This window comes from Sinocyclocheilus anshuiensis, unplaced genomic scaffold (assembly GCF_001515605.1).
Source record: "Sinocyclocheilus anshuiensis isolate Anshui unplaced genomic scaffold, SAMN03320099.WGS_v1.1 scaffold1572, whole genome shotgun sequence".
In the NCBI taxonomy this organism is placed as follows: domain Eukaryota; kingdom Metazoa; phylum Chordata; class Actinopteri; order Cypriniformes; family Cyprinidae; genus Sinocyclocheilus; species Sinocyclocheilus anshuiensis.
In genome coordinates, this window is record NW_015555807.1 from 44,393 (window position 1) to 68,364 (window position 23,972).

Here is a 23,972-nt window from a genome sequence, read left to right on the forward strand (position 1 = left end):
TCATTTAAACACGCCCCCACATGTCTACGTCACTGTGTGGGAAGATTTGCATAACACCGCCCAAATGTTCATGCAAAGAAGAAGGCTTAACTTTGATTCTCGCTGTAGAATTGTTGCTGCGAAATTTCGTTGTGAAAGAAACTACTTTGTTTGGCCTTCCAAAAGAGGACAACTAGAAATCAGTGGTTAAGTTGTATTTACAACACTGTTCCAGAACAGTTCAAACCAAATATTCAGATGTGAGCAACGCATTTTACGGAGGACGAGGACTGTTTCCTGGGAGAGTATATCCTACAATGCCGGTGTTCTGACGAATAATGCTGACTCACAGCCTGTAAATACGTTTTCATATTTAAAGGATTTGCCACTGATGATTCAAACGCGAGTTTTGAGCAGTGTTTGTTGTTTGTCGTTTCTCCTATCACAAATGCAGACATGGTTTTATGTTTATGCTGCGCGATGCAATGCAACGTGTAAAAAGACAGTATAAGTCATTATAATCAGTAATTATGTCCCCACTGGATGCTACAAATGCCTCGTTTGTAATGGGTTTTATTGGTTTTGTCTCGTCGCACCTGGCACCTGTGTCGATGCACATGGCATCACAGTATGTATGGTAAGGGGTGTAACATTTCTGTCACACGCTTGAGGTATCCGGCCAATCACAACACACTGGATAGCTGGCCAATCAGAGCACACCTCGCTTTTCACATTTCATTACACCAAATACACCAAATAATGTTCTTTTTTAGCAATGTCATATAACCCTTTTAACACACAAAAAAAGCATGTCTTAAACTATTTTGCGTTTGAAATGGCTGCAATTATTGTTGCTAGGAGAAGGCACCGCAGAGAACAGAGAGCGCGTGATAGAAGGGAGAGGATTTTTCACATGTATTCATTTATTTGGAAAGAACACATTATCCAAACATATCGTTTGCCAAGCCATGTTATTTTTAATTTGCTTCAGAAAATAAAAGATGACTTGGAACCCTCAACTAGGAGTCACACAATACTAGCTCTATCAAAACCTCTTGCAACTCTTAATTTTTTGGCCTTGGGTTCTTTTCAACATTATGTGGCTTATTTATTTCTTTATTGTTTATTCGCGACTATGTTAATTTGCGCTGCGCTTGGTATATTGCGTTCGTCGATATGTAAATGAGATGTTGCGTCTGTGTTCTTTAATTTGCGTGTTGTTAGTAAATCACCCGCAGAAATTTCCATGTCCATCGGCACTGTTTTGGAATTGCGCTCTCGCACTAATTTGCTCTGTTTAGTAAAACTGGCCCTTAAACTGAAAATGAGAAATGTTGCCAGTTTCAGCTAAAGCACTAAAATTACTGGAACTGGAAATAAACAGAAACTAAAACTGAACACTAAAACTCAGGGCCGGAGTGGGACTCATTTTCAGCCCTGGAGTTTCATGCCTTAGACCGGCCCACTTTTTGTTTTTTTTTTTTACTGGCCTTTTCAGTGCCGCCTTTGCGCTTTCTATTATGCATTTTTTTTTAATCTATTATTAATTTGCTAGCATATCTCCAACAATGACTTTTTTTTTTGTTTTTTTTGAGCAAAGTTCCGCTGTCAGGGGAGTCAAAAGATAATTACGTCATCGTTGGCAATTAACATAAGAAATTGAAAATAAGGGACAATTGTGATTCTTTATCTTATTCTTTAAGAAAATAGTGTTTATTCTTGTAGAAAATAAGTGTTTATTCTTTAAGAAAATAAGGGACAGAATAAGGGACGTTCCAAATATTTGTACTGTACCATAATGTAGGCCTAAGTCTGCCTGCAGTTAAAAAGTTCTCAGAAATAATCACAACTGTTTTGCTTAACCTATTTATGTACAATTATTCTAAAAAGAATTTTAAATGTTATACAAAAAATGTCATCGGCCTGAGTAAATTGTACCATTATAGAATTGTGACTTCACACGTGTAATTGAGGAGGTGAAAATACTGTGAAATTACAATGGCATGAAATTTGAAAATGTAACAACTGAAGGTCTATGAAACGTCAGTCAACCAAGCATTTTTTTAAACAATAGCACTTAAAGTTTTGATCTAAAATATTATTGCAACTATAGCCTTTGAATGAATGAAAATGCATATTTTTCAATTAAAGAAAACTTAAGAGAGTGTGGGCCGCTTCTGGTGCTTGGATTTTTACTTCGATAATGAGGTCCAAGTTTAAGAATAGCCTATGCAAAAAGTATTTTTTTTTAGTATACTTTTTTTCCCTCTCTATTTAACAGCATTAACTTACAATGAAAGACGTCTTCCCTCGGGTAGATTAAATGTTGTCCTGCCGTGCTGGATGTTGGGCTCATGATCAATAAGTTGTTTGCATTCGCCCAAACTGGTTTTGTAAAATAAAAAAGCGGATGGTGAAGAGTGGAGTTAGCACGAGTCCCGCTCGCTGTGAAGCGGGAGCAGCCGGCAGAGAATTCCGCTTGGTCTTAAAGCCTTCCTCAAACACCTGTGTTCACAAATAAAACAACGATTTGCACAAAAATAATGATTAGTTATCACAGTCTATTTTAGTTATCAATTGAGAATTTGTTACTGATATGATCTGGTGAAAATAATAATATGGCCTGCGAGAAAATAAATAAAAAGAGTGGGGCTGCTATGAGTGCAGGCAGCCTAGAAACGGCATAGTTCAACCCAGTGGCATGACAACACCGGCCCTCATGGCCAAAAAATAGACCGGCCCACCGGGAATCCTCCCGGTGCTCCCGATTAGCCAATCCGGGCCTGCTAAAACTAAAGCTGAAATAAAAATACATTAAAACTAAATAGTAATTAGGCTGTGCAAAAAATCGATTGCGACTTTCATGCGCATCTCGTCAGTAAAGCCGCTCCTGTGATTAGTAGTAAATCTCCAGCACGTGCTTTCAGATGGAGCGTCATTTACTACACAGAGCCGTAGTTCACTGACAAGCTATGCAAAATCGCGTTCAAAATCGCAGGCGATTCATTGCCGATGACGAGATGGGCTTTAATGACGAGATGCGCATGAAAATCACATTCGATTTTTTGCACAGCCGTAATAGTAATAAATAAAAAGACTATTTTATTCAACATTTGTGGCTATCTACATTTATGATTATGATTTTCTATATTTATGCTGTCACAAACAGTGAGATATGATGAATGATGGTGTAGGATAAACACAAAGCAAGTTTCAGAGAAAAATAAAAATGTTAAGAGAGAAAGTGGGCACTTAGAGAAATAATCCTCTCTATTTACGTACAGCCGAATGAGTTACCAGAGACTTTGTTGACAACATTCTTAATGCAGATAAGAGGGTTACAATTTTACTCACATATGGCACAGACTGTGCCAGTCAGACTGATTTTCAATACATGGGATGCTCTTCCGATCTATTCATAGCACAGGAGAAACAGTTATGTCTGCAGTTTTCCCGTAAAGCCAGTCTGGCAGAAAAGTCAAACCAGTTCAGTGTCAAACCTCAGCAAAACGTGCCCAGAGATCCAAACTCACTTAACAGCAACATCATGCATAATTGTGATAGGGTCAGTTTAATTGAAAATGATTTAAACAGACTTTTTGTACTAACTCTCAAAAGCTGGTATACAAGCTCTTTCCTAGGCGTCACTGTTGAAATCGCAATAGGAAGTGAACTGAGAGAGGAAGGAACATTCTCTCTGCGGTGGCTAGTGCTCAGGCTGATGTGCAGGACAGCAGAGGAGAGATAAAGGTTAAGTACAGATCTACAGGGAGAGGAAAGCAGCAGAATACAGCAGCCTCAGAGCCTGGCCTTTTTTTTTCGGCAAATGGATCATGCTGATGGATGGATCCAGAGAGAGCTTACGGCTGCAGGTCATTAGCAGCGAAACGTTAGCAAGGTGTTTTCTAAAAAACACTCTGCTCGGGGGACACAGGGGCTTTATTTACAGAAAAAGCAGTTAAGCATCCTTTTAAGGCAAGTCAATATAACTCAGTACATTTACATGTGCAGTTGTTTTTGTAGTCGAACTACAGTCTTCATCTGTATGGCCTAGAACACACTACGATGCTTACTCAAATATTTGAAGGATTAAATACACGTTGAGCATCACCTCTGTATTTTGGAGCCACAAGGCTAATAATGCACATACATTCTGGATGAAACTGACATATTGTTCTGTATGTACTTCTAGTACTTTTTTTTAAAGTAAGAAATTGATTTCATTCAGCAGATTTGCATTAAATTGATCAAAAAGGAGAGTAAAAACAATGTTATGAGAGATTTCAGTTTCAAATAAATGCTGTTCTTTTGAAGATTCCATTCATTAAAAAATCCTGACATGTATCACAGTATCCACAAAAACATAAAGCAGCACAACTGTTTTGATAATAAAAAGAAATATGTTTCTTGAGCACCAAATCAGCATATCAGAATGATTTCTGAATAATCATCTGACACTGAAGACTAGAGTAAAGGCTGCTTAAAATTCAGCCTTGCTATCACAGGAATAAATTAAATTTTATAATATATTAAAACTGTTATTTATAATAATATTTCATAATATTACTATTTTAACTGTATTTTAATAATAACTACAACAAATACATGCAGCTTTGGCGAGCGTAAGAGACTTCGTTCAAAAAGATTTAAAAAAATCTTAATGACAACATTTTGAACAGTTGTATACTTATTGATCTGGTTTGACCAACTTGAATATAGAGACTAAAGTGGAAATTAACTATAGGTGAGTTCAAATATAAAAATAAATACAAAAATAAAATAATATAATTACAGAAATGAATAAATATAAAAAAATTGCTAAATAATGGTAAAATCAATAGATATGAAATTGAAAGTTCATTAACTGGATTACTGTGCATGTTTTTAAAGGTCGCAGCCCTTAAAAGGTGTGGTTGTGGTGTGGATTTTTAGGGACACTGAGTGAACCTTACTATGGTGTGTTTGTGTTTTAAATCATAATCGGCCCTGTCAGCCAGGCTCATTTAGTTATAAAAACAAACAGACACACAAATTGGAAACTTTCATTCAGACTGCCCTCATCTTACCCGTATCTCTGTGCTTTCCTCTAATCTCAGTACACAGACAGACACACACTTTACATACCCTCAGATAACCTTTAGAGTCCATCTCATTTTTCTGATTCATAAGCCATACAAAATCATCAAACGGCCTGTTATAGTGTCTACCGCCCATCGATTTCAGTAGGTGTAACCCCTCAGCCATCACAGTATGACACACCAGGGCATAATTTAGCAAACATCAAGCAGAACATATTGTATCTCCTCTCTGTACCATGCTCAGCTCTTGTGCAATCATTTGGCTGATTCTAGGGAGCTTAAAGTAGCTCTCAAATCTAGAATACACAATTTTCTCCCACTTCATAAAAAGCCATAGGGGAACCAATTCGACAGGGCTAAGCTGGCAGCTCTGTCCTTAAACGCCCTGAACTGGCACTGCAGACAAGAGAGTGGTTGAATTATCATGGTTGGCACTCTTAGCCTTATGTACCCTGGCCCCGTCCCCAGAGTCCTGCTATCTCTCCCAAATCGCTCTCAGGAGTGCCCCCTGTCGGTGTCACCTTTTGAAGTGGCTGAACAGGGTCCCAACCAGCTCTCCGATGCGGCTGTCCCCCGCTGGCACCATGCCCTGCATGCACACGATTAGGTCCCGGTTGTCTTTGGTGTGGAAGACGACCAGCTGGTCTTTCCCAGGGGAAATGCTCACTCCGGTCACCTGAGACAGGAAGAAAAGGCGATGCGAGTTAAAACAGCACTCATACAGACACACAGCAGGCCAGCATGCACTAATAAGCTCTGCCATAATTTAGTTCTCATTATCATGAAGCTGCGACCAAGGGCCCTGGGTTTTGAAGGTGCACTCACAGGGAACATTACACATCTGTTGGTACATTAAGGTGTGGGACCAAATCATAATCAGTAAAACGATAACAATAATTATTGTGGCATAATTTTCCTAGATAAAACGATAACAAGAGTTCAATAAATGTTCTATTTAATGTTTATGCGCCAAAAGTGGAATGAAACAGCGCTATACATTTGAACCATGACACAGCTCGGTGACCGCTCAGCTTAAAGTTCAAACGACAGCGCAGCATGAGTTTACAAGAGCAGATGCATTCACTCGCTGGTGAGTCTCAGTCATGCAAGCACTAAACAACACTGTGAGATCCAGTGTGAAGCGCAAAACCACAAATGACTCGGTGCTTTAGTTTCAAGCCAGATGAAACACTGTGCGCAACAATACAGTCAGAAGGATTTTCAATCTACAAATCGCCATCATTTTCCATGGATTCACTGTAGCAACACTAATGGCACCATGGTATTGTGTCAGAAATGTGGGATATTCATATAGAATTTTATTATATTATTAATGCATATGTATTAAACGTATTAAAGGAGTAATGGAATATAATTACAGTATTTTTGTGATTAAGCTATAGTGTTGTGCATACTAAACGTATTTAGAAGACGTTTTTCATACAAATACCTAGAAACCATATAGTTGCATTTTTACCATGGTATTGAGGTGCTAATATGTGTGGTTTTAACCCTGGTTATCATGATCTAAATATGTGAGCTACTATGGAAGAGCAATGGTTAATTTTAATAAAACTCAAACAGTCAGAATAATTTAATTTCACCATATAAAAATGAGATTGTTACCATTTTTACAGTTTGTACTCTTACAGTTTTTGATAATGAACATTTCTGCACCTTACTTAAGCTTCTACTACTGTTAAATCAAATGTGCATTTCTAAGAAAAAAAATCTATGTCATTATTGCATATATATGGGGGGGGGTGCTCAGATTGGCAACCACTGCAATAAGGTACATATATTCTTCCCTTTATATAGTAATACTGGGCAATTTTATTATCATTTTTTATTATCATGCTGAGATAAATGACACAAACAAACAGCATACAGGAAAATAAAGCGAACATAAAGAGATATATGAAGAGAAAACAGAGACTTCAACAGGAGAGAAGGGATGAAAACGAAGAAAGCCTACAGAAGTGTGAAGACACACACAAGCCCAAGCAGAAGGAACACACCGAGAAGGCAAATTTGTGCACATGCCGGAACGATACTAGACATCAGCTGATCTCCCCTCCCGCTCAGTCACCATGACAACCCCATCCCCTGGGATGTTGGCATGACAACGGTGGAGAAGGAGACGGATGAAGGAGGAGGAGCGTAGCTGAGTTGCAGAGTGGATTGTTTGGGGGGGGGGATTAACATGGTGTTTTTTAATTTATTTTTGGGATAATATCTCAGTAATGTTTTTTTCTATGACACGGTTCCAGCCCAACCATTTAATAATGCAATCAGTGTCCTTGATATCCTTTTGTCTTATTAGGTGTTAGCTGTCACATAAATCATTTTATCCATTTCCCTGACCTGTGCGTTCTGTGACACTGGAGCAATAAATAAATGTGATTGGCAGGAGAGGTTCAGCTGGGCTTCCATTGACCTTCCCCAAATCAAGAGATGTTAACTACTCTTTTCCAGCATTCAGAAAGCAATCAGAGATTTATTTACATAGGCTATTTCTTATTCAACCCACTGTACATAGCAATAAAACTCTTTAATGATTTTGTTGGATGAAGAAATTAAACCATGTCAATCAATTTAATTTTGAGTCACTTTCATAACTCACTTCTCCCTCTACTAGAGTTAAATTAGAATAATTATGGTCACACTTTATTTTAAGGTCCAGTTCTCACTATTAACTAAATATTAACTATGACTTTTGCCTTAATAAACTCCTAATTACTGCTTATTAATAGTTAGTAAGGTAGTTGTTAAGTTTAGGTATTGGGTAAGACTAAGGATATAGACTATGATCATGCAGAATATGTGCTTTATAAGTACTAATAAACAGTCAAAATGTTAATAATAGGCATGCTAATAAGCAACTAGTTAATAGTTAGAATTGCCCCTTTTACTAAAGTGTTACCTTAATTATTTATATTAAAATCAACCTACAATGCAGTTCAAAAGTAAGTTATTTTTGTGAAAGAATTTAATACTTCTATGCTGGAACGGTGCAATATATTAATCAAAACTGACAGTAAAGACTTACATTTTAGTAATACATGAGTAGAAAGTTAAAAAAAACTGCCGTTTCAAGCAAAATGGAAAAATAATTGAATGTAAAGCTATGTTATGTAAAGTGACCATGAATGAAAAGACTAGATGTTCTACCAGCTTTAGCACAGGATGAAATGTTTCAGGTTTACAGATAAAAAAATAGACTTTATCAACCCTGGAAGGATATAAACAGAATCCAGTTTGATTTAACTATGAGGAAAATATCTGAAATAACTGTATTACAATACTACAATCTGAATAATCACCAAATAAATTCTTGATTACAACCGTTCTTAAAATTCAGTTGTGACTTCTGGAATTGAAGAATATGATAGTCACTCTCTTTAAACACCAAACTGCATTTGCACTCCAAATATGACTGACAATTATATTCTGCTGCTGTGTGAATGCAACTTATGATATCAAAAAGGTAGATATTTACATTATAGAGTGGGATGCTCTTCATGGGCTTGTACTGCTTGACGGGGTCCATTTTGTAGAGGTGGCGATCAGTGATGAGCAATGCTCGATCCTCTGCTTTAGCCAGCATGCACTAATAAGCTCTGCCATAATTTAGTTCTCATTATCATGAAGCTGCGACCAAGGGCCCTGGGTTTTGAAGGTGCACTCACAGGGAACATTACACATCTGTTGGTACATTAAGGTGTGGGACCAAATCATAATTTACTGTGTAACAATAAAAAAGGTGAGACACTACTTCCAGCACAGATGACTTTCAGAACCAGTTGTATTTTAGTATAAATTTATATACTATTTATAAATATTTTAAATTACCGTAAATGTTTATATTTTCAGTTTTAATTTTACTTTAAGTTTTAGTAATTTTGTTTTGTACTTTTGTATTTTTTATTATGCTTTTATTTCTATTCAGCTTTAATTTCTTTTTATTTCTGTTTAATTTGAATAATTTTAGAATGTCAACTGAAACTGAAATTTTATTTTAGTCAGGAAATATTTTAAAATTTTTATTTGTTTAAATTTTTTATCTAATGTTTTATTTTATTTCAGCTTTATTTTAATCAACAAAAAGTTTTAGTTTAGTTAACAATAAAAACACTGTTCAAACAATAAATAAACATGGGGGTCATGATAACTAATGGGTTATTAGATGTTTGATTGTGGTGGGTTGGTGTTCGGGACCTTGAGTTTTAATTCAATTAGGTGTCAGAACAGACTGCATAGGCCAATGAGGTTATTTTATTTCTATTATATGCAAAAATGCATTTAAAATGCTAGTCATGCAGACAAACACTTCAATACACATCAATACACCGAACTTCAATATACCTCAACTATGTTTATATTTCTTTCAATATATAAATTTAATTTAATTTTCAAAATGGATGAATGAATGAATGAATGAATGAATAAAAAAAATAATAATAAATGTTGCAATTCAACAAGAAAAACATAACACAGGCAAAGATAGAAAAGACCCCTACAGAGACTGGCTAGCAAGTCTCTTAAAAAAAGAAAAGAAAAGAAAAATCAATAAATAGTCAATGGAAATGGGAAAACAAATACAGTACAAGAAAACATTCATAATTCACAAATGTATGATTTTTTTAGGTTTGAAAAGATTTCTGTAAAAAATTATTAGGCTGTTTGTTTAGTCTTGAGCATTACATTTTCATGGTCATCATTTGACAATTTCTTTCTTCAAAAATATCTGAAACTTAACATGAATAAACAGATTAAATTTCCAAGACCTCATTTTAAAACTAGACTTCCAAATATCCATATTTGACCCAAAAACAATAGCAAGCCTCCATACACAAGTGCTCTTATCAAGATGAAACACTTGAAAATGTGATGCAGTTTCCTTGAGGTAAAATTTATTTGTCTTTCATCTTCTTTATCTCTAGGTTTAGGGTTCAAGGAACACAGGCTGGGCTAGGGTAAAACAGCTAGGGGGAAATCTGATCCCCCATGGATCAGTTTTCTTGGGCAAAAATCACTAGCTGAATAGATTAAGAAACCAAGGACTCCACACCACACTGTCAATACCAATTATCTCACCCTCATTTATCTTAAAATAAAGCTTGGCTGGATGGAAACCATCTCTACCACATCTAAGACCTTGGTGGTGGTCTCACAGAATAAAAGATGCAGGATGCGACAGCTGGTGTGACCAAATTAGGACCAAATGATAATAGTCATTATGAAATGCCGGATATGAGCAATTTGTCACTTATGAGTAAATATTTAAAGAACAGTTATGAAAGACAAATGTGAGGAGTCAAACATGACACTGATGACCAGGCCAGAACAGGTTGTGATATCCTGATATGCACATAATGCTAGTGGAAATATGGATCAGGCACCCCTGGTCTCTCTAATCGGTAGGGAATGAGTCACATTACCATTGACTTCCTGTGTTCGGATGTGATTGAAGGAATTTTATTGTTCCTGCTGTTTAATCAAAGATTCATTATGTAAGAATCATGCAGTGGGATTTTGTGAACTATTAGTCAGTGGTTCCCAACCTGGGGGTAGGTGTGCGTTCTGTGACACTGGAGCAATAAATAAATGTGATTGGCAGGAGAGGTTCAGCTGGGCTTCCATTGACCTTCCCCAAATCAAGAGATGTTAACTACTCTTTTCCAGCATTCAGAAAGCAATCAGAGATTTATTTACATAGGCTATTTCTTATTCAACCCACTGTACATAGCAATAAAACTCTTTAATGATTTTGTTGGATGAAGAAATTAAACCATGTCAATCAATTTAATTTTGAGTCACTTTCATAACTCACTTCTCCCTCTACTAGAGTTAAATTAGAATAATTATGGTCACACTTTATTTTAAGGTCCAGTTCTCACTATTAACTAAATATTAACTATGACTTTTGCCTTAATAAACTCCTAATTACTGCTTATTAATAGTTAGTAAGGTAGTTGTTAAGTTTAGGTATTGGGTAAGACTAAGGATATAGACTATGATCATGCAGAATATGTGCTTTATAAGTACTAATAAACAGTCAAAATGTTAATAATAGGCATGCTAATAAGCAACTAGTTAATAGTTAGAATTGCCCCTTTTACTAAAGTGTTACCTTAATTATTTATATTAAAATCAACCTACAATGCAGTTCAAAAGTAAGTTATTTTTGTGAAAGAATTTAATACTTCTATGCTGCAACGGTGCAATATATTAATCAAAAGTGACAGTAAAGACTTACATTTTAGTAATACATGAGTAGAAAGTTAAAAAAAACTGCCGTTTCAAGCAAAATGGAAAAATAATTGAATGTAAAGCTATGTTATGTAAAGTGACCATGAATGAAAAGACTAGATGTTCTACCAGCTTTAGCACAGGATGAAATGTTTCAGGTTTACAGATAAAAAAATAGACTTTATCAACCCTGGAAGGATATAAACAGAATCCAGTTTGATTTAACTATGAGGAAAATATCTGAAATAACTGTATTACAATACTACAATCTGAATAATCACCAAATAAATTCTTGATTACAACCGTTCTTAAAATTCAGTTGTGACTTCTGGAATTGAAGAATATGATAGTCACTCTCTTTAAACACCAAACTGCATTTGCACTCCAAATATGACTGACAATTATATTCTGCTGCTGTGTGAATGCAACTTATGATATCAAAAAGGTAGATATTTACATTATAGAGTGGGATGCTCTTCATGGGCTTGTACTGCTTGACGGGGTCCATTTTGTAGAGGTGGCGATCAGTGATGAGCAATGCTCGATCCTCTGCTTTATTGAAGCGATTGATCTGTTGAGACAATAATATTGCATAGGTTAACATTACATGCCAAGCAAACATCTAATATTGCAGCAATGATTCACGTAACTGTCAGTCAGAGAGGACTCAACCGAATATAATGAAGGACATACTTTTCGGACATTGCAGGAGAAGAGGACTCTCATGAACTTATCTTTCCTCTGCAGATCACTGGAAACAAGAGTAAAGGAAGACGCTGTCCCAGGACTGTCCTTTTTCTAAGAATAGAAAAAATGTTGTGTTAAACAATGTAAACTAAATGTATCATAATTTATTTCAAACCAGACGGTTTTAAACACTAACCAGGTAGTTGCCCTCCCAGGCTCTCTGCAGGCCGAGATCTGCTCTCTGCCCCTTCAGACACTCTAATGTGGCCACTTTAGCCCTGATCTGCACCATCTCCTCTGGAGACAGGTCTTTAATGAGCGTCCAGGCCCACCATCTAAAATATATTTAAACAAATATCATAAACACAAAGCCATTGCCTGCAACATGAATTGTAATGTACACAGTAGCTTAAAAAGTCCACATAAATATACTGAAACCACATTGGTAATATAGGATTCAAAATTTTAATTAAACCTAAATATAAGCAGAAAGTTTTCTGGTTTTAAAAAGTGTAAACAAAAAAGCGTTATCCAAAAAATTAGGTAAAAAAAGTACCCCCTGAGAATACCCACTGAAAGAAAAAAACAAAAACAATAACTTAACAAATATTTGCATGTTCACGACTCTGATGTAAGTTAAAGGAATAGTTTTCACACAGCATGCATATAAAACAAAAATATTTAAATATATAATAACTTATTTTTCGCAGTGTTTTTTGAGTGCTTTTTGTCCTTTATTTTGATTGTATTAATTTGGTTATTTATTGTAATTTTACATTTTCACAATTTAATTATTTATTAGCTTTTCATGCAGTTTTTGCATTAAAGTAAAAGGGGGCAAACCAAATGAAATCCATGTTAACTTCAGGTAGATGTTTCACTCAAGCTGTTATGCCGATAATATAATTTGTATTGAAAAAATGCTTACTTTTTTTTTTAAATGCCATAAAATGCCAAAAAATGTCATACATTAGTTGTGTGACTAGAAATCTAAACACCAGTAATATTATTTTGACTTTTGGGTTGTTTTCTACATCGATTTCAGGGTCAGAGCTGTGTTAAGGCTCTTGTGAATAGATCTCCAACAAGACTTTGATCCAAAGATCAAGAAGTGCTTCAGGCAGCAACAATAGCCCTGTTGAACGCAAGAGAGCCATTCCTTACTTAAAGACCCAAGAAATATACAAGCCTATAGCAAAAAATAACATTTCCTGACGTTTCTGCAGCACAGCTGGAGTCATACATGACTATGACTCCACGTGTATGGAGTCATACACGACTTTAGGAGGAAGTCGTGGCCTAATGGTTAGAGAGTTGGACTCGTAACCCAAAGGTTGCGGGTTCGAGTCTCGTACCGGCAGGGATTGTAGGTGGGGGAGTGAATGTACAGCGCTCTCTCCCACCTTCAATACCACGACTGAGGTGCCCTTGAGCAAGGCACCGAACCCCCAACTGCTCCCAGCCGCAGCATAAATGGCTGCCCACTGCTCCGGGTGTGTGTTCACTGCTGTGTGTGTGCACTTTGGATGGGTTAAATGCAGAGCACTAATTCCAAGTATGGGTCACCATACTTGGCCACATGTCACGTCACTTCACTACCCTATGAGTCACACAGAGCACCAGTGAGCCTGTCCACTTTCTGTCCTCTGTAACTCTGACCTGTTATAGATGTTTCTCAGTGCCTCCTCAAACTTGCGCAGGACCTTAGGCGGTGTGGGCCACTTCACATGTTTGCCGTGATCCTTCATGCCACGCACGTTTTTGAAGCGTCGGTTGACCTCACGGATGTACGACTTAACCTTGTATCTTCTGTATGCTCGGATGATGATGAGGGCGGCACGCATGCGGCGGTAACGCATTCTGGCCAGTGTCCCACGCCACACCTGTGAGTGACAGAAAAAGAGTGTGAAAGATCATAATTAATATTGTAACCTTATCCAAATATCACAATATGGACTATCTCAAGGCAACTTAAACAATTTTTACTCGGAAATTGCTTTTTAAATTTTTGACAAATAACATTTTTTGACTAAATTTAAATTCTATTTGACTAAAATATTGCTATTTGGACTACAATAAATATATATGACATGAAAAAAATATTTACTACATTTAAATTTTAGGCATAAGACAAAAAAAGGAAAAAAAGTACAAAGTACAAAAATATACGATAACCCGATAAAGTCTATTTTTGAGCTATAACTGAATACGGTTACCTTTTTTCTTGCAATCAGATGCATAATGTCATTTCAAGTATTTCCATTACTTCAAGTCTAAATATAGCTATTTTATGATGTGTATTTGTGTATGAGAATACCCCTGGTAGAGATACAGTATACCATGATGCCATATATAACACATCTGCTCCTGTGTGTAATAGGCCTTTAGCTAGACTGAGTGGAATATAGCTAGGAATATAGCTAATGATACATATAATCTGATCTGTGGCACCCAAAGTGCATTTCCGAGGGTGTAAGGCCTGTCTTAGACATCAATAATAGATGATAATGGACCTCTGGGGAGCTGTTTGAGTGGCTCAGTATTCAGTAAAAATCCCTACCATATGTTGAACCCACTTTACATTGACTCAGGTGGGAAGAAGTGAAAGGAGCCTTATGTCTGGCAAATATGGCATCATAAACGTGGTTAAACTTGAAGTGTTGTCCAAAGACATCAATTCCAATATCCTTTTCCATAAAACTGTCTTAACATACTGTAAATATTATGAGGATGCTGATTTTGGTTACCTGAACTGTCACCACAGATGCCTCAAGCACGCATTACACTGTATTCAGTTTAAAATTCAGTGTAAAATAAAATACAAATCAGCACCGAAGTGTGGGCGAGTCTCCCTACATGGCCTCTAGTCTTTGCCTGTGTGCTAGCACTGACCTCAAGGAAGAACTTGAGTTTGAGTTGCTGTGCTACTGTGACTGAACCCATTACGTAACTTAACCGTATGACTAATGCAGAGGAGTGAAGAAACAGCAAGGCTCCACATTCATACTCAGCAAATCTGCAACCAGAGGTCCTACATCACCAAACCGATGTGATGTACATGATGTACACTTGTCATTTCTAAACACAAACCAATCAATCAGTCTGAAAGAAATGTAGCGCAATTCAGAGAATAACTTATTGATATTATTGATTAGGCATCAATTATAATGTACTACCGAGTACATAATGGTAATTAGCTTTGCTAAATATAGGTTGAAAGGTCAATTTCAAATCTTTACAATGCTGCATGTCCCAGATTTGCCTTTTGGGTTTAAAACACTTTGAAATGTGCTTTAACTACAATTACCTTTTTTGGTTCTAAAGTGGGTAGAAATGAAGCTGATGATAATTAGCAATTTTAATGTTAAAAGGTATTTACATATTACATAATAAAGAAAATGCTTATTGCATAACCTATTGTTTTTGTCAGGCTAAACATCTGAACAGATGTTTTTAGACTGTTTCTGTTCAAGAGTGTGAAAATGATTCTGAATTAATTCTTGACTACAAGACATGTACAGTGAGTAAATGCATGTAAATTGAGTTGCAAAAACAACTCCCTTCATACATTGCGTGCAATGCACACTTAGCCATGGATTTTTAAGGGTAAACTATAATATTTATAATTTCAGAGTAATGCAGCAGACATCTCTCATCATATGAAATTAACAAATAAATGTTGCAAATACCTATGGAAGCCCGTTTCTGCCAATGAATACAAATTTTAAAAGGTAATTGCGACTTTTTATCTTACAATTCTGACTTTTTTTCTCGCAATTGCGAGTTTACATCTCGCAATTCTGGCTTTTTTTCTCAGAATTGCGTCATATAAACTTGCAATTCTAACTTTTTTTCTCAGTATTGTGAGATATAAACTCAATTGCGAGTTATTAAGTCAGAATTGCAAGATACTGTATAAAGTCAGAATTGCGAGATATAAACTCACAATTCTGACTATTTTTCTCGCAATTGCGAGTTTGTATCTCATAATTGCGAGTTATAAAGTCCAGCTCTGAGGAGAAAAAAGACTGATATGTCGTCAGAATTGTGAGTTTATAACTCACAATTCTGACTTTATAACTCGCAATGGACCCTTTTCACAAGACTGTGATGACACGTTTAAAGGTCATCAGCATCGTAAATCCTCGAAAGTTTTTTATATTTGTATTTTTTTTTAAATGTATCTACATTTATAACACTATTCGTTGTATTATATCACCTTTTCATCAAATTACAAAAAAACAGTTAACGCTAATGCGAGGGTGTTTCTAATGCAGCGTCTATGGGAGGGATGGTAAATTTGACATCGTTCTCTCTTCTGACAGCCGTTATCAGTCTCTCTCAATTTTTTTCCTTTTATTGAAAGTCATGAAAACACTATCGTGGAGTTTTTCTTTTGCTATTTGAGCAAATGGGAATGCAAAAAATATATTTGTGGTACTCTCCCATTCACTGCTATTCAAGTTAACCCAACTATGGCGACTTCCGCTGCTGAGAAACCCGGAAATGTGAAAAGGGTCCATTGCAAGTTTATCACACAATTCTGACTTAATTTCTCAGAATTGCGAGTTTATATCTCACAATTCTGAGAAAAAAACCTGAATTACCAGTTTATATCTCACAATTCTGACTTAATTTCTCATAATTGCACGTTTATATCTCACAATTCTGAGAAAAAAAGTCAGAATTGCAAGATGTAAAGTCGAAATTGTGAGAAAAAAGTCAGAATTGTGAGATAAAAATTCGTAATTACCTTTTTATTCAGTGGCAGAAACAGGCTTCCATAAATACCCAATATTACAAATATTTCTAACAAAAAATCTATGTACCATTGCAATCACAACCAATATAGCAGAATGTCAGTGAAATCAGCCTGAGCTGTTCAAATTGTGTTTATTGATGCCGACCGCACATTCACACTGTCCATGCTGATGACATTGGAAATGCTTAAAACAGTGGGGCGGACAGACGGTCTGAGTTTGTTTTTAGAGAGGATAGTGGTAGTAGACAACACCCGGGGGAATGTGGGTAAATCAGGCCAATAACAGGACCTCAACTCACCCTGCCCCCCTCCCCAGTCAGCTCGTCTGATCAGCGTTTAACAAACCCAGCACAATACCACCTCTCCGCAGCGGATTTCCATACTCATCAAAGCCAAACTGGAGAAAGCTAAGACAAAGAAGTCTCATGTAATAAATAATTAAAGCCTAAATCTTTCAATCAAATCCCATTGTTTAGCATTTTTTCATCCTAATTTTCTTTTCAGGGCTGCCGAAAAAAATTTGATTAAAAAGACCGAGTGTGATAGGATAAGATCTATGTATTTTAATGACTGTAACTGCTGTGCAAACAGCTTCTTTATTGAGGTGAAATGTAAAAATGAATAAAAAGATGCTGTTTGAATCTCTCACCTGCAGAAAACGGGACAAAGAAATTCTAGCAGAATCTATTCAGATGTGCCATCAGGTGTCAAAAGGCAATTACAGATGGCTGACAGAATGTGAGGTGACTTATCATTAATCAGAGAGGCAGGCAGGCAGGCAAATCCCACAATCCCTCAACACACACAATTTCACACACTGGCAGGACAGAATCACGGTCAGGGTATGTGGCACAGTTAAACGCATACACAAAAGATCCTAACCACAGACAACCCCATGAGATGGTGGGGGAGGAAGACACGAAAGGAGCCATTTTCATAAATCAATACCATGTGCCTGGCAAACCATTGACTTGGTGATGGAAGCTTCCATCTTCTCTGTGTCCTCTGGCAGATTGTTGGACTAGTGTGTGTGTGTGTGTGTGTGTGTGTGTGTGTGTGTTTCTGGGGTAGATGTTGGGGTGCTGCCACTTTCTCAGCCAAATAACAGCAAGGCTCCTTTTGCAGCTGTCTTTACATTTGACTGCTGTAATACTTCTCAAAATTTGTATATTATCTGAATAAAAGTGGTGCGAAATTAGGGTGCTGCTATGCATTTGCTTATATGTTTGCAGCATGTTGTTATGTGCGTGGTTTCAAAGGTTTTCTGGGTGATTGCTAGGTGGCTGCTTACTGGCTTAAGACGATACTTAATTTGAGTTACGTTAAAGTTAAGCAAAGTATTTTTATTTTTCCAACTGGGAAACTTTTTACTTCACTTTACTCCAAAGCATAATATCATACTTTTTACTCCACTACATTTTATAAAACCATAGTGTTACTCAATATTCTGAAATGAAGAAATCAACGTTCCAATTTGTGAATGAACTAACTGCACTCAATGATTCATTATTTGCAAATCTGACTAATCCGATTGCGGCTGTTCTTGAGTCAACAACTGATTCAATGAATCAGAGTGAATCTCCATTTAAAAATTCAGACAAAATATTGCTACTTTGTAGTCCTAAAGTACTGTAAAGATATTTTGATATATTCCTTTATTTTTTGCCCAGATGAATGACATTGAGCACATCTGAAACGGCTCTTTTCAAGGACAGAATGGTAAAGCACCTTCATTAGATGCAGTACATTTCCATTTCCCACTTTGCCAGTGATGGCGTATCCCCATTAACTGTTGTCTCCTGAGCCATCAGAATGGGGATATTGCAATCGTACATCACAAAACCAGGCGTACATTTAACAAAAACTTACATGACAAGTATAAAAATGGAAAAAAGCCCCAGTTGACCATGCTGAGTAAAAGATGCTTCATTTTTCTGTAAAATAGTGTTCGCGTACCACTGCAATCCGACACAGCAAAAGGAAGAAGATGCTGCAGAGAAGATCTAAGCAAAAACAAACAATCCTAGTGGAGGCATAAGGGATTTATGGGAGAAAATATAGGAGATTTATACGGGGAGTCTGACATCTCTGTGCATTGAGCATTTGTTTGCCTCAGCAAATGCAATAAAATCCACATTGTGTTTGGAAAGTAGTCTTAAATCTGCTCAGAAATTAGTGATATGGGATTTAACTCCGTCCATAAAAAAAACAGAGAGCTTCTCTCATAACAGAAACCAAAACTAACATGGCTGGTCGATGTGGATGCTGAGGCTTGAACATATTAAATATTAATTAAAAGGGAGGAAATTCATGAATAATGTAGTCACTTGATGTTTGTGTTTTGTACAGCTGATCCGATTTGCTTCAAATTGCCTCCATTCAAAGCCACATCTTGCTGATGAGCTGAACAGAGGGTCGTACAATGAGAGACAGCACGGCATCTTGCATCTGCCCAAAGGAGCTAGCTGGCAGAGCAGAGGATCCTGGGTATTTTCATCACCTACGGGAGAAGCGCTAAAGCGTAACGGCTTAGAAATGACAGTGGAGTGAGGGGGTGGAGGAAGGCAATGGCACAGAAAAATGGCTGGGAATCTGTGAAGGAGTGGTGGGGTGAGACAGACAGGAAATCAGTGAGGAGAAAGTGGGAGGTGAAGAATAACTGAGCATTGATTGGGGGATTGTGGGTTCTTTTGGTTTATGAGCTTGAGAAAGATGAAAGATAAATGCATCCCCATGAGCTATGCACTGAGAAATGAGAGACAAAGAATAAGAGGAAGCAGAACTCAAAGGCCTACAAACAAGGAGATTCATAGAGAAGAGCAGTAGCATTTTTAAATTGGCTTCACTGGGAGCCTTTGGCACAAATGTTGGAACCGCTGGCAAAACTGGCAGACTTGGCACAAGTCAAACCAGTCTGCCATATGCTGATAAAGGGATTGTGCGTGAAAGAAAGATAATCCAAACCTTAAGACACACATGTGAATGGTTTCAGTGTTTAGGGTCAACCATAAGCTGGTTTTTGTGCAAAATAACACATTAGTGCCTGTCACTCACAAAAGATCGACACAAGTGATATCAGCTCTGCTGCGATGCTCGGTTATTGCCTGGAGGTATACAATGTGATTAATACACTGACAACATTCCCACAAATACGTTTTTTTTTCCCTTAGGGAACCCAAGATGAACCTGTGTCGGGATGACACCTTTATCCAGCTCTGAATCTATACGAAAGATCAAACAATCAATCTCTGATTCAGGAAGAGCACAGATTAAACACTTTAATATGTGTCTGCTCATGAATGTAGCAGTCCAGTGAGACTATGAAACAGAAACACTGAGCCTAGAACTGAGAGTTTGATATTGAACACAAGCGTGATGGAAAACCATGTCAGTTTGTGTTTAAAAGCATCTCGATAATGGGTACTCCCTGATAGCATCTTTTGAAATAGCGCATAAGATCTTGCAACGGGAGAGTGGTAAAAAAACACTCCATGCGCAGACAGGAGCTGACAGAATAGATGCTTTGATTTCTAATAACTGTCAGTCACTGAAGACAGTAAAGCGAGAGTGGGGAATTTACACTAAGAACCCACAATCATTTTGTGTGACGGTGAAATGGCACTGGCAGTCAATAAATCTGCCATTCAAAGTATTCTCATGCTCCTGAGGAAAAATAAAGGTAGAAAAGTCCCTTTAAAAATGTCACAAAGTACTGCGTGTTATGTATTTACACAGACAAAATACAAAAATGCTGTGAGGTGGTGGGATTTGGGTGCCCTATTGTTCTATTGTTGCCTTGTTGTTCAGTCTGCTGTGGTGAGAGGTCTGTTGTTGAAAAGTAATGGTGTCAATTAATCACAGGAACGTAGGGTGGTGCGGATATGGCACCTTGCTGTCTCTGAAGCTGATTAAGTAAGTGCATGAGTGTGTGCCATAATGAAGTCTTAAGAAATTCCTGATCAGATTTAATTTTTGAAAACCAGCCAAATACCATATGAAATATGATGAATGTCTTATGGAAAAATTGGATGTCGCCCATTGTGATTTTTATGAGGAATTTCACATTCACTACTGTTCAAACGATTGGGGTCAGTAAGATTTTAAATACATTTCTTCAGCAAGCTGTATTAAATTGATCAAAAGTGTAAGTAAATACATGTAAATTGTTATAAAAGATTTATATTTAAACAAATAGAAAATATCAAATGAATGCAGTTTTGGTGAGCATAGAAACATTTTCAATGTTCAACATTTTCTTTCAAAAACATTTAAAAAATCTTACTGACCCCAAGCTCTTGAACGGTAGTGTATAATGAGGTTTGATAAGGTTAGCTGAGGTTAGTCTTGAGGTCTAAGAATGTTATCATGATTCATAGGAGCAAGCATGAAGAGTCTTGCACTTTGTGGGAGGACATTCGATTTTCAAATGCATATACAGTATAGTTATATGGTGCCCAAAAAGTATATTTGGACCCTTAAGTCAGAACTAAAAATGTCTGCATGCCATTGCAATAGGTAACAAAATATTAAGCAAGTGATAGTAAAGCTAACTAACTTTACTTTTTTGTGCAGTTTTTTTTATTAAAAGATGTATGATACAAATACTTCTTTTTGCAAAATATTTCACTTTAAAAGTATTATTTTCTTGTAAAATAAATGACACTGGTCTGATATATTCGTTATACCATGCAAGGACATTCATGTGTCCAAATAGCCACTGTATATATTTATACAAGTACACAGAAAGCCTAAGCTACACATAACAAGTCTGAAGTATTGAGCTCGAACCTTCTGCAGAAAGAGGACGATCCTCTTCACCATCTCTGCTCTCTGCTCCTCCAGGTTGAAGATTGTTCGAGGGGTGCGAATGAACACTTTGGTCTTGCCGTAGGCCACGTCGTGTTCGAACCCACAACCCTGCAATAGACGTTTCACCGCCTCCTTATCAGATGGCAGGTCGTGGTTGGGCCAGGTGAACTCGGAGATCATCTTATACCTAAAAAATTAAAAGGAAAGAAGAATGTTTTAAGGATAGAGCAATACCTCACATATTGTTATTTATAAACATATACATTTATTAAATATATATATATATATATTTATATATATATATATTTATAAGTGTGGCTCATCCAATCAGAATATAGAGTCCGAACTATCCGTTTCGTAACAAGCATTATATAACACAACGAGTGCTTATTTAAGAGCGACGTGAGGCCAGACCAAATCCTTGGATCAAATTCTCATTTGTCCAATCTCGCCTCTAAGTAGTGCATTATATTCCATGCACATCTGCAGACACAAATCACTCCTGTGAGTGCTGTTAACACTGCATTCTCAATTAGAAGAATTTCAGTCTAACTTCCTCTCAGCGACAGACATTTTGTCAATTCAGGTGTTGAATCTCATTAACTCATCAGATTTGTGGCAAGTGTGTTTCAGAGTTTCTTTAGGGAACTATTTGTTTTGAGCAATATACAGAGGCCTCAGAGACTTAGGACACTTCATCTTAAAGAAAACTGAGACTTTAGGAGAATATCTTATAGGTTTTTGCTCAAGGATTCTGGTCCCTATATATCAAGAATCATTGTATATTGAGAGACAAAGTACAATGTATGCTCTCAAGGCTTTTGAAAAAGACTCTTGCGAGTCATTGTTACATAAAACCCTTTAGCAATTATGACACTTCGTGAAGAAGGGACTCCAGAGGATGAGAGCATTCACACCAACAGACGTTGCATAAGATCTTCACAATCTGATTGATCAATCTGTAGTTTCAGATGTCACTAGCAACCAAAGACGCAACAGTCTCACACAAGCTGTCACAAGAGCATTGAGTTGCAATTCATGAGCTGAAACCATACATAAATGTCAAATCATGAACATCAAATAAAAAGACTATTGAAACATAAAATAAACAAATAAATTATTAAAAAAATGCTTTGAAATTGACACATGTTGGCCATACAAATGGAAAAACATAGGAAGTTCACCTCTGAAGGAATCGTGGGTAGGTTTGTCGGTTAGCAAAACCAGCTCGTCGCACCCGGACATTCTCCAGGAGGCCCAGGTACTCCACTTGGTGCTTGCAGCGCTCGTGTTCAAACAGCAGCGGTGACTTAACATCATTCGGCTTTATGCAACGCACGTAGTATGGCTCCTATATAAACCAACAGAGGGCGATTGTGAGTAATTGCATCTATAGAATGCAACAGTGGCCCCAGACTTTTTTAACGACTTTGATTCCAGAATAACTTTTCTCATAGCGATTAAAAAAAAAAAACTTTATTAAATGACCACACCAACCAGCTACGAGGATAGTCGCATTAAAAACTTTAATTTTAAGTAAAAAAGTATTTGAAAATTGGACAAAAAGACAAAGGTACAAGACTGGGTACTTAACAGCTTTATGGCGTTTTTCCACTGCATGGTACGGCACGGTACGGCTCGGTGCGGTGCGCTTTTGGGGGGTTTTCCACTGGGTACAGTACCTGGTACCTGGTACTTTTTTTAGTACCACTTCGGTTGGGGTTCCAAGTGAACCGTACCGTTACCAAAACGTGACGTGTAAACTCTGCTGATTACAGATTGGCCGGAGAGAATCGTCACTATCTGCGTCACTGAACTTGCGACACAAACACAAAAGAACCGCTAGATTTAAATCAGCACAGCCAGCGAAGGATCGAACGCAACTGTTTTGAACGAGCGCACCTTTTTTTTAACAACCAAAAAGTTTTGTTGTCTGTTGCGGAAGTACAGACGTTCCTCTCGTTGATAGCAGAGGAGAGGATCCAGCGAGAGCTTGATGGGGCGATGCGGAATGAAAAAGTTTAGTGGTAGTGGTAGTAGAGGCAGCGCAACTATAACGACGTGTGAATAATCCCGCCCACTCTAAAACGTTACTGAACTGCAGTAGAAACGCAAACCGTGCCGAGACGAACCGTGCCGTGCCGTACTGAGCCGTACCGAGCCGAGTCGTACCACGCAGTGGAAAAGCGCCATTAGTTAAGGCAAAAAAATGAATCCCTTTGCAAATGATTTAATAAAATTAGTTGAAATAATGCTGATGGCTTCAACAAAAGTATATGCCATTGATTACCAAACACGGCAGTTCTGTCTTTAAAGGCATATAATCTATTGTTAAAAAACACTTTAGATTTTTACGATTTTCCTTCAGGAACTTGACTGTTGCATTCTATTAAATAGTTCTCTGG

General features: G+C 37.1%; 1 protein-coding gene across 2 annotated transcripts in view; it reads right to left on the minus strand.

Moving 5' to 3' along the window:
- myo1d (myosin 1D) overlaps positions 1-23,972 on the minus strand; it is an 89,539-nt gene that overhangs the window by 25,228 nt on the left and 40,339 nt on the right. Inside the window, exons 12-19 of one of the 2 annotated variants that reach the window (XM_016469207.1) lie at positions 22,752-22,918; positions 21,547-21,754; positions 13,656-13,879; positions 12,193-12,331; positions 12,003-12,107; positions 11,857-11,880; positions 8,557-8,646; positions 5,579-5,733 (exon numbers count right to left, since the gene is read on the minus strand). In XM_016469207.1, the coding sequence (XP_016324693.1) occupies positions 5,579-5,733; positions 8,557-8,646; positions 11,857-11,880; positions 12,003-12,107; positions 12,193-12,331; positions 13,656-13,879; positions 21,547-21,754; positions 22,752-22,918 (1,112 nt within the window). Of the gene's footprint in view, positions 1-5,578; positions 5,734-8,556; positions 8,647-11,766; positions 11,881-12,002; positions 12,108-12,192; positions 12,332-13,655; positions 13,880-21,546; positions 21,755-22,751; positions 22,919-23,972 lie in introns of both variants that reach the window. The other variant, XM_016469208.1, reaches the window with a different exon arrangement.